Source organism: Stenella coeruleoalba, assembly GCF_951394435.1.
Source record: "Stenella coeruleoalba genome assembly, chromosome: 5".
Taxonomy (NCBI): domain Eukaryota; kingdom Metazoa; phylum Chordata; class Mammalia; order Artiodactyla; family Delphinidae; genus Stenella; species Stenella coeruleoalba.
This window is the reverse complement of record NC_137150.1, coordinates 37087897-37100049: the sequence shown is the minus strand read 5'-3', so window position 1 is coordinate 37100049 and position 12153 is coordinate 37087897. Positions and strand designations below refer to the sequence as shown.

At 44.4% G+C, this 12153-nt stretch overlaps 1 protein-coding gene across 7 annotated transcripts in view; it reads right to left on the bottom strand.

The window, feature by feature from the left end:
- KCNAB1 (potassium voltage-gated channel subfamily A regulatory beta subunit 1) overlaps positions 1-12153 on the bottom strand; it is a 508411-nt gene that overhangs the window by 9242 nt on the left and 487016 nt on the right. For all 7 annotated transcript variants that reach the window (XM_079921204.1, XM_079921205.1, XM_079921206.1 and 4 more), the window contains 2 exons: positions 7027-7147; positions 1683-1771 (listed from right to left, as the gene is read on the bottom strand). In XM_079921204.1, the coding sequence (XP_079777330.1) occupies positions 1683-1771; positions 7027-7147 (210 nt within the window). The remainder of the gene's footprint in view (positions 1-1682; positions 1772-7026; positions 7148-12153) is intronic.

Sequence of the window (12153 nt, the reverse complement as noted above, 5' to 3'; positions counted from 1 at the left end):
ATGTGCCTCTGCCACTGGAATATAAGCTCCTTGAAGGATGGGTAATATCTTTCTGGTTTCCTGTGGTGTCCCCAGTGCTGAGTACAGAGTAAGCTCTCAGGATCTCCTGAATGAACCACGGGATAGAAGAGTGAGTCTTAATTCCCTCTTTCTCAGGCAGCCCGTGAGCTCTTGAGGGCACCGTCCTGTGCTTATCTCGGAACACTCTCTGCCTAGCATGGTGCCAGACGCAGAATAAGCACTCAATGAGTATTAGTGGAATTGAAATCACTGGGTTGCATTTCAGTGCTTTTGTGTATAGACTGTTCCCGTTTCCTCCTCGTCATTGCGGAGCCTTTATCTGTTCCCAGAGCACAAGTGAAAATAAGAAAAGGTGGGGAGGCTTTCTTAAGAGGGAGCAGGGACAGGGAACCCCACAATCTGGGAGGAATTCTCAGAAGCTGAGAGGCAGAGATGATCACCCAGCTGCACAGCCCTAAGAAAGGTGACGGTAGAGAAGAAGGTCTGCACCGTTTATCTGCCAGCATATTCAAGGCTATTCTTCAAAAGGATTTTTTAAAGTTTTAAGTTTAATCAAGCTTGTCCCCACCTCCATCTACTTCCTTCTGGGAGAGGTAACAGGGCTAAGTGCTGGTTTCGGGGACAGATGGACAGGGGAGAAGCTGTGAGGCACTTCTGTTTGGGCAGGTGATACAGCTACGGCAAGAGCCGTGGAAGGGCTCGTTCCTGCAGCCTCTGGCTGGGCTGAGAGTGGGGCAGGCTCAGGACCGAGATGTGACCTTTGGGGGCAGGGGATGGTCACCACAGCCACCAACCTCCACCCTCTCCTCAGAACTCCCAGGAACATCTCTCTCCCACTTCCCCTCCTGCTGCCTTACAGGCTCCCCAGGTACAGCTGCAGGCTTCCTCCAGGCCTAGCAATCCCTGCAGGGGAGGGAATGGGGGTGGGCGCTCCTGAAATTGCCGTTAGGGAGATGTGATCCTGGAATTCTGAGCCTATTTGTCTTAAAAGTGTCAAACATTCATTCATTCAATAGGTATTTCTTGAGTGTTGACTAAGGGCCATAGAGTCTAGGAACTGGAAAATCAGTGGAGAAGCAAGAAAGACACAAGTCTCTGACCTCAGGGGAGACAGGCGATTATACTATGTTATCGTAAGTGCTGTGATGGGGAGAGAGATCCAGGATGCTAGGAGAGCAGAAATGAGGGGCCTGGCACACTGTAGACTGGCAATAAATATTTGTGGGGAAAAAAGTAAATACATGATGTGTGGATATTGTCCTACGGCTACTACATTTCAAGCTGGTTATTAGGCAGGCTTGTGTGGTTCGACCTGGGAACCCAGTCGTCAGGTGTAACATTGCTTGGGTCATAGAATACACTGTCCCACAGACACAAGCCATCCTGAGAAATGAGCCCGGAGGAGACTGCCTGTTAATCAGCAGAGGACATCCCTGGATCCACATACTGTGAAAGTTCTGTTGCTTCTTTTGCCTTTGTCCCCATTTCCCTTCTTCCCCTATCTAGGAACAGGTAGCCTATTCCCTATATTAGGGGCTTTCATGCAACTCAGCTGTGACACAATGAAGGACAGAGGTGGGGAGATGGGACACTGCCTGGGGGCATCTTCAAAGGCACCAGGAAACTCCCTGGAGTTGGTTGGAAAGGGCTGCAGTACTTGCCTGAATGGCACCGAGGTTTTCAATGAGTTGTTCAGGAGTGGATGATCCCAGGAGCACGGAACTCACACCCTCGTTTCTCAGGCACCACGCTGGGAAGAGAGAGCAGTCGGTCAGGAAGTCAAAGCACTTCTGACTGTTGATGAGTTTGCACACACCATTTGTAGCTTCCGTTGTCACAACCAAAACATATTAATTTGGGGGGAGGATGGACAGCATGCTCCAGGATTAAAAACGTCAGCAGCAACCCCTGTTGTGTGGAGGACTCGGTAGAATCCGTGCACGTGAACTGTGGGCCTAGGGCTCCTCTGCCCCGCAACTGGGGCATCCAGTCTAGCTGCCCAGCCCAGGAACACTGTCTTGTTCCTGAAGACACCTGACACTGCTCCTGGGCGAACGTCTGGATTCCTGTTTGCATCTGTCTTTTCCATCTCATTCATGCTCTCACTTTCCCCTCATCTGTTACATAGAGTCCGTGTAGATTCTGGGTACCTGGGTCCTCTGTCTCCACTGACCTGTCAGCCCTCTCTGGACCTGCCTTTCTTCCTGATGCGAGGTTCATTCTGGGGAGACCGTCTCTCTCACCAGCCCTCAAACCCCTCACCCCTCCTCTGCCTCTAGCAACCTCTACCCTTAAACCCTCTTCAACCCAGGCCTCCTCCCTCTCAGCAGATGGCCTAGCTGCCTACTTTATGTAGAAAATTGAGTCCCTCAGGTAGCATATTCCTTAATTTCCCACTCACCTACGGACACAAGTACACACACTCATACTCCAGTTTCAGAGGCTATGGGGTGCTGTCTGTTCAAAGCCAAACTCTGCCCTGGTCCCATTCCTTTTGCCTTTTCTTGGATTTGATTCATCCATTATTCCTCCCCCTCTCTTGCTCTCCTGGATGTTTGAGTTCTTACTATCCTCTTTCTCTTTATCAAGAAGGCATAATCAAATTTCTCCCATTCTAAAATAAGCCTCCTCAGGCCCTTCATACCTGTGTAGCTGCCACCCTACCCTTCTCCTCTTAAACTTGTAAAAGGCCCGATGAGACTCCCTGCATCCCCCTCACATCCCAGTCCCCTTCTCACCATGTCAGAAGCCAGGGTGCCCAGGAAACTCCCTGTGGTTCAAGTAGACTTGGCAGTTTGTACCTGCCTGGAACTAGATATTGCTCTAGGCCCAGGGATGCAGTGTCTGCTGGATGTCCCTGCTAGACACCCCACAGCCACTGTGAACTTCTTGCTACTTAACTAATAAGCCTGTCCCTCTTGGGTTACCAATCTCATTTGGTGGCATCACCAGTAACTTGGCCTCCCAAACCAGAAACCTGGGAGTTATCCTTGGGCACTGTCCTTTTCTGATCCCACATTCCCTTTTAATTGTCATCTAGTTGATTGTCCTTCCTAAATATTTCTCTAATCCAGTAATTCTCAAATTTTAGCATGCCTCAGTCACCTGGAGGGCCTGTGAAACATTGATTACTCAGTGCTTCACCTTGCGTTTCTGACCCAGAACGTCTGGAGTGGGGCCTGAGGATCTGCATTTCTGACAAGTTCCCAGGTGATGCTGATGCTGCCGGTACAGGTACTCTTTTTTTTTTAAACAACTTTATTGAGGTAAAATGTACCCATTTTAGGTGTACAATTCAATAATTTTTCATACATTTATCATGTGTGCAATCATCACCATTTAAAATCCAGTTTTAGAACATTCCCATCATCCCAATAAGATCCTTCATACCCATTCACAGTTATCCCATTTCTACCCCCAACCCAAGGAAACCACTCATCTACTTTGTGCCCCTATGGATTTATTATTTCTGGACATTTCACCTAAATGGAATCATGGAGTACGTCTTTTGTGTCTGACTTCTTTCACTTAGCATAATGTCTGTGCGGTTCATCCACGTTATAGCATGGGTCAGTATATTATTTCTTTTATTGCGGAATAGTATTCCAGTGTGTGGATATGGGAACACACTTGGAGAATCACTGCTCTGGTTCAATTGTCCACTCCCTCAGGCCCTCACCATCTCTCCTGCACAACTGGTTTTCCTACATCTTGTTTGGATTGTCCCTGCCTACCCCGCACACATCCAGCAGTAGCTTCTCCAGATACAAATCTGTTCAAGTCACTTGCCTGCTAAACATTCTTCAACGTGTGCCTGACGGGATCCTGGTCCTGTGAGGTGAAGCTCTCACTTCTCAAACCTTACTAGAAAGCCCTCCACTCCAGCTTCCGGTCTCCTCACTCCCTGCCTTGAACTTAGTGCTCCAACAGCACTATTTGTAAATCCTCTCCAACCCCAAATATCATGCTGTGTTTCTCCTCCCCAAGCCCTTGGCTCAAGCGGTCCCCTGGGTCTGGAATGTCCCTTTGCCTCCTCCCTTCCTTTGCCTCACTAATATCTACTCATCATCTGGGATTCCTCGTGGGCACCGCCTTCTCCTAAAGTCCTTCCCTGAGTCCCAGGCCGGGTTGGGAGCTCCTACATTTTACTTCCAAACCCACCCCCCACCCCTGCCTCCGGCCCACCCTGCCCTTCTCAATTATTTTACTCTCACACTATATTAAAATTATCTGTTAATTTCTTGACTTGCCCACCAGACTGTGAGGTGTGTGTTATTTGCAGTTGGATGCTCAGCACCCGGCCCAGCACCTGCACATAGTAGGTGCTCATTAGATGTTTGTTGAATAAACGGAGACGTGGATGATTGATGGACATCCCTGAACACCTCTTCTTCTGCCCCCATTTGGTCAGGCCATGCTGTCAACTGCTACTGTTAAGCTGTTACCACACTCAGACCTTTTAAGGCAATCACTAAATCCTTCCACGTGGGAAAAATAATGCTCTATGAAGGCAAGAAGCCAAGTGATCCTGGGCTTTTTCTTTCTATTTTCTTTTTTTGGCTGCCTTATTTCCTACTTTGCACTTAGAACTCTTTTTTGGCACTAGTGGAAGTTCTGAGGGCAAAGCAGGGCACTGAGAGAATTATTGCCCATAAACTACCTGATGCCAGCAACACATGATTCCCCCATGGGCTGCTGGGCCATGTAGGAGAACCCACTGGGTAGAGCTGGCCAAGGCCAGAGGTAACGTAGATGATTCCAGGTATTTAGCATCTACTCAAGGGTCCCCCACAGGCACATCCAGAGTGTCTATGAGCAAGGTGTGAATGCTGGCTCCTGTGCAGGCGTGAGACACGGGCACCAGCCCACAGTTGGGTTGAAGTAGTTTGTTTCCTGCCCGAGGATCTCCCCTCCCCCGACACGCTTCTAGCAGATCAAAGGTAATATGCCTGGAAATAATTTCCCTCTTGGTTTGAGAGTTCTGTGGTTAAAAACAAAACTCCCTGTTTACAAAGAAAAGAAAAAAATGACAGGCGAGAAAGACATCTGGGGGCACAGAGGGAGGAAAAGGAGAAACAAAGCACGTTTTAATTTAAACTCAGACTCTGTAAAGAGTCATGTACATCTGACATCCAGTGAAAGTCTAAATGTTGTAAAGATTTTCTCTTTAGAAAGACAGTGTTCTTCTATCTCTTTCAGAGCTAGATTCAATACTTGCTTTCTTGTTACCACCTAAAGATTGTATTTATGGCTATGGTTTAAGAATAGGTGTTTCTCTTTGTGCTTGTGCCTCTGACCATATATGACAGCTAGGAGTGGACAGAGTTTCAGCAGAGGGTGTCTAATTCTTTGCAAAAACATCATCTTCATCCGTATCTTCACCAGTTACTGAGCACCTACTCTTTTCTTTACATACATAATTTCCTTTTGCTCAACAAGTTTGTAAGATATATACTACTATACCCATTTTACAGATGAGAAAATTGATAATCAGGTTAAATAACTTGCTAATGGTCGATAGCTAATACCTTTTACTGGGCTCATTAAAGCCATAGTAGCAGCCATGCTAACTAATCACATTAAATATAATCTTTGTTTTTTTGTTTTTTGGAAGAAAGGATTACAGCAATAGTTACACATATACTTAGGTAACTGGTATTTCCCTCCTAAAACCATCTCCCATTTCCATCTTTCTGTGACTATTAACTGCAGCTACCATTTTCCTGCCTTCCAGCCTCAGAAGAGTCAAGCATCTAACAAATATCCTTTTATTTTATTTGCATAGAACTTATCTTGAGCTTTTTATCTCGTTGGCTCACTGTATCTGATTTGTCCCAATTCCTGCTATTTTTTAATCCTTAGGAGTTTTTTCTAGACTCTATACCCATTTTATTCTTTTCTCATAGCTACCACATGAATTCTTTTCTCTTCAGCCTCTTCTTCATTTGTAAAGTGAAGATAATAGTAGCAAAACTCCATTAACATCTGTAAGATAGGGCTACGATTAGTATACACCTCGATTAGTATACACCTCGCGGGACCCACGATTAAGGAGACAAGATGAGCATTAAAGAGCTCATCACAGAGCCTGGCAGATACTCTCCAGCAAGGGAACTGAAAGTTTAAATGCTTTTCTGTCTAATCCCTAGTCTCTAGCCACTTGTGGCTATTGAACCCAGGAGTGTGTTTAGCCTGAATTGACATGTACTGTAGGTGTAAAATACACTCTGGATTTTGAAGACTTAGTATGAAAAATAGAGTGTGACATATCTCAGTAACTTTTTATATTTATTACATGTTAAAAATGATAATATGTTGGCTATATTGGGTTAAATAAAATCCATTTAAAAATTAATTTCACCTATTTCCATTTTACTATTTTAATATGGCCACTGGAAATTTAAAGATTAAACGCTTGGTGCACGTTATATTTCTACAGGACGGTTCTGGTGCAACGTGGCTTTCAATTGTTACCCATGACCGTGACCTTTCATTGACTCCACTATGTTGGAAGAGCCACTGTCGTGGCTCTGGAAGTTTCGCGGTGACGCTGCTCCCATGGGATAGGCCTTCCATGTGGCAGTAGCCTTGGCCACGCTCGCAGCCCTGCTCCTCAGCCTCTCACCAAACCTGCCTTACCTTCGACGGGGATGGAAAATTGAACCAGAAGCAACGGATGTCACTACACAGATCAGGGGTGCTCACCCTTGACACTGTGAGGATGTGTGCGTTTTCACTGACGTGTTCTTGTTTAAACTGTGTTATAAGGGAAAGGAGAAGGAAGTAAGAAAAGTGTTTCAGCATGTGGAACTACTCTAGGGAACTCTGAAAAACCTATCTAATGCTATGTCTCATTTTAGATAGCATGAACCAGGAGTCTATGCTTCAGAGATCATCTGCCCCTGCAATAGGTATGTTATCATGCAAGAGATGTGGATCAGCAAAAGAGAATGATTTCATTTTCCGTGATCCAGCAAGGCTTCCCCTCCCAAGTGACTTTCTCACCCACGGCTAGCTGAGGTAGCGTGCATCCCAGACGCTCCGCAATCGGGGAAAGGTCTTTCAGCTTGTTTTGCTGTTTTCTCCCTTCTTCACTCACAATCCTTTCCTTCAACCACTGGTAGCACTAGAAATAAGAAGAACATTTAAATATTAATGTCTGGTAAGGGTTTGATGCAGATTGTTAATTCAATAAAATGTAAGAGCCTCGTGGTGAATTCCTCAATCTTCTTGGCTCTGACCTTTCTGTTTGATGGTGACAAGGATGCCTATGTCTTCATGCAAGGAAATGTTCCCCACCGTCTCCTTCTTTGTTTACTGATTCAAGACAGATTGATTTTGACTAAAACTCACCATTCAGATCCATCGACACGCACAAAAGTTGTTAAAATCCTAACATATAATCAACTAGATCCCATCTGGACATGATGTTTCATATTGCAATAGCCCTTAGAATGTAGGGGAAAAAAGGCATTTACATTTCACCAGGGTCTATTATGTTTCCTTGTTGTCAAGGAAGTTGGGTGCCAAGCTTTCTTCTCAAAGGAAGTCATTATCTTACATTTCCTGCTGTAACTATCCTTCTCCCTCTTGCCTTCAATTTACTCCTAGTCTCTTCAGTATTCTTATAATAGTGTTTTATTGTTAGCTTTCTCTGCTCCTCCTAGAAGCAGATGTGAATGGTATAATTGATAGGTACTGAGTACATTTTAAAGTCACACCACGAGGCATTTGGAACTTCCCCGACCAGGGATGGAACCTGTGCCCCCTGCAGTGGAAGCGCAGAGTCTTAACCACTGGACCACCAGAGAAGTCCCATTTTAAAGTTTTAAAGTGGATAAACACTTTCTCAAACGTGTATTACCTTTTGTATAACGTTTGATACTTAAAAAGGCAAGGGAACTTAAAAAGGTAAATGAGAAACTAATCTTTAAAACCTCTGAGAAGAGACTGACCCTGATGTAGACTATGAAGTGAGCCTGATTTCCTAAATATAAGAAAAAGAATATTTTAGAATTTCTCAATGCCCTATTTTTCAGAAGGTTCTGCTCTTACTATGAAACAAGGAACAATAGACCCTTACGTACAAAGCTAGCACTATGCAGCAACACCCAAAGGAAAAGAATATTTGTAAGAATCGGTTAGTCTGTTTTAGTGACAATAATAAAAACCATCTCCCTGTGTGGCAACGTAGACTTTCTCCATTGCATGCGTTCGTGACATAATTACCACCACAGACCTTTACCTTCCCAAAGGCAGTGGAAAGCTGGGCAATCATCACAAAATCTCCACCCATATGATTTCAATGGGCTGCTGGCTTTTGTTTTTTTTAAGTATTTTTTTCATCATTCTAAGACAGTATTTCCAAAGAAAAAAACCGCATTATGTTTTGTTATGATTTTTGGAATGATTTTGCAGATATGAAAAGAAAAAACAACAAGCAGCCCCAGTTCTGTTCTCCTCCTAGATCTCAGAGGCTTATGGTCTGGCTCCTCACATGAAGCTTGCTTAGAGAGATGGCCAGGAGTTTTCCCAGTCTCGGCTCCGGAGACCTTAGCTTCCTCCAGGAGGAAGTGTGGCCTTGAGCATCTCTCCAGAGATGACGGCTGGTGCCAGTGGTGATGAGGTAGGTGGACAGTTAGGAGCAATGAGCACCGTGATGGGGGCCGAGCAGCCTTCCCTGGCAGCATGCTGGGTACATCAGAGAGCCCCTGAACTTACTTCTACTGTCCTCAAGGGGAAAAACATCACCGATCCGCACTTTAGTTTCATAACATTTTTCAGAGGACGAGTATCTCTGAATGTTATTCAAATGAAAAAAAAAAAACAAAAACCACGGTTGAAAACCAATAGCCAAGTGCTTCTTGAACAATTGCTTTTTATTAGAACTAGGAGAGTTCCTGAGGTTTCAACATATACCACACACATGAAGATTGACTGATTCATCAATCTTTAGGAAGATTTCTAAAAGTAACAAATACCAAACATTCATTTATTGAGTACCTTTCTTCCCACCCTCAACATAAATCTCACTCTAATCACTGGAAAACATAAGCAGGTTAGGGTTTTTTTTTTTTTTTTTTTGCGGTACGCAGGCCTCTCACCGTTGTGGCCTCTCCCGTTGCGGAGCACAGGCTCCAGACGTGCAGGCTCAGCAGCCATGGCTCACAGGCCCAGCTGCTCCGCGGCATGTGGGATCTTCCCACATCTTCCCGGACCGGGGCACGAACCCATGTCCCCTGCATCGGCAGGGGGACTCTCAACCACTGTGCCACCAGGGAAGCCCCTAGGTTAGGGTTTTTAAAAAGTAGATGCATAGTATTTCTACTGCTTTCCTCATACCAAAGGAAACAAATGTGTTTTGGAAATACATAACTTTAACTGCTTTACAAGTAGGAAAATGTTAGCATAGGGAGGAGATGAGGCTTAACTAAAATATTAATTAAATATGGAAGTGAAACAGTGTTTTTGGTAAGAAGGTTGGTGGTGGGTGTGGTTGTATGCAATAATAAACCCAACTTGTTGACTGGGCAGTAATCCACGAATCAGAAGTTGAAATTTCATCTTCCATTCCACTTGCTTAATCCTATTCCTGCAGTGGTTTGATTACATGTTGATTGTTCTTTCTAAGTTAGTGGAAGGCAGAGATGGCTTCTCGTTCATCTCAACATCTCCAGTCTTGACACAGTGGTTGGCCCAGAGGGGCTCAGCCAATATGGTGGTGAGGAAGGGATCTGAGAAACCAGGGTTCCACAGGGTAAAGATAGATCTCTTCAATTTTTCAGATTGAGTACAGACACTTCCTCCTTAAAGAACTACAACTCAGCTGGCAGCCCTGCGTGCTTCCACAGTGCTTGTGGATTCCACATAGTTTCATAATTCACTCCTTCTCATGTCTATCTCTAGCAAGTCCCTGAGTTACATTGAGACTGTCCCTGTATCCTCAGCCCTCAGCACAGGGCCCGGCACTGAGTAGACACTCAGTAAATATTTGCCAAAGGAACAATTGAATGAGCTTTTTTCCACAGATTAGTGGGCTATTGCTTTTATACATGTCACAAAATTCTTTAAATTTTCCAAAAGCCTCTTTCTTTGCCATCTCCTATTGCTGTGACCATTATCTGTGTGACACCCATATTACAGGTAGCCATAACAGGGTGGGACTAGTCTGTGAGATCAGCCCCAAATCCCCCAATTGCCTGTTAGTTAATCGTAGATTGGAACTCAGGGAGCAACTGTAAAGCCATGGACAGAATCAGTCACATTTCATTACTGGGCCTTGTCTAGAATAATTTAGCATTCAAGATCATTGACTATTTCTATCTAAACATCGAAGTCTTTGGCTCAAAAGAGCAGCAAAGTCTTCACTATTGAGGTGAAAATCTCTAGGTAAAATGCTGGAGCTAAAAAATTTCCTTCTGAAATTGTACCATAATGGGCAATATCCTTAGTTTCTTAATATGAACACCTGGAGTACTTGGACTGCCCCTCTCCACCCACTTTGATCTACGTTAAGTTTGCATGTTTCCAGTTTACCTTTGACAGAAGGGTACATATTTTTATGATTTTTCTATAAGGTATTTTCCCAACAGTAGGGAAGAGCTGTCCATAAATTTTATTGCACTTTTCATTTCTATTTAAAATTTCTATTTAAAAGCTGCTCACCTGGTCTCTTGATCAGACTTTGTTGATCCTCAGTTATGGCTCATTGCACCCATTCAAGAACCATTTATTGAGTACCTAGCATGTGCCAGGCTCTGTGATGAGTTAACATGAGTTTCAGTTTCTGTCCTATAGGTACTCACAAATCATTGTCTGGTAACTTGAGAAGTGTTGTTTTTAGTTGGATTGCCCCCTCAATGATTTCCTCAGAAGCCTTGTTTGTACTGCCTCTTTATGGGAAATAGGTCACCATAGGTGCATGACGTGAGCTGGTCACAGCACCTTATCCTTTGGGCCACTGTCATTGGTTTATCAGGTTGGCACATGACCCAAGCTTGGCCAGTCTTCTCTGGACTGAAGCTGATAAAGAAAAAGTCTCTTTTCTCTCAGGTTACATGACTTTAAGGATGTAAGCCTGCGGTCACCAGCATTCCTGCTCCTGGCCTCGTGGAAAAGACCCACTTGTAGTAGAAAAAAATGACACTCACATGCAGGGAGAAATAGAGGAGATGGAGAGTCCTGACAATGTGCAAATCTATGGATGGAGTCACCCCTGAGGCCATCCCACTCCATCCTTCCCAGGGAGTGTCTGTCTATGCATTCCCTTCTTTGATTAAATTAGGTTGAATTGCATTCTATTGCTTGCAGCCAGAGGATTCTAAGACTGTAAGAAGTGTTTATGGAATGACAGAAGAAAGTACCAATAACTGAGTTTTATAAAGTGAGGACAGGTTTCACAGAGTGAAGACAACCAAGATTTGTCTTTAGGGATGAGGAGAGCTTCCACAGCAGGATGTAAAGAAGGGCATTTTGGGGAAGCAAAAAAGAGTACAGTGCATTTGGGTGAAAAATGAAGTAATATGATTTGGGGAGAGACAAGAACAAAAAACGGGTTCAAGAGTATTTTCTTGAATGCTTTTTGTGGGTTTTAGGTTTTGTCCTATAATCAGTGATTGGGAAGTCATTAAAGGATTTTAAGCAGGGTTACGATATAGTCAGATTAATCTTTTAGAAAGATAATTGGTCACATAATTGAGATAGATAATAGAAAACTGGTGGGTACCTGAAAAAGGGAGCGGGGGAATCAGAGAGTCCAGATGGGAGGTTAATGCAGCAAACCAAGTAAGCAGTGATGAAGATCTGAACAAGGGTGGTACAAGGAATGGACCACAGAGCGTCAGCATGTGGACTGGAGGAGTTAGTGCCCCGCTGAAGAAGACTGAGGGAGGAGAAGAGGCAGCTGAGATAATGCCTTGGCTTCTGACTGGGATGACCAGATGGATGGGTGGAGGCATTGTTAAATGAGAAGGAAGAGTAGATTCTGGGGAGTGAGGACAGATTCCATTAGGCATGACAGATGCCCATGGGACAGCCACGTGGACATGTCTGATAGGCATGAAGAAGTAGTGGTGTTTAGCTCAGCGGTGAGTCAGTGCTGATGACACTGATTTAGAAGTCTTTGTAACAGTG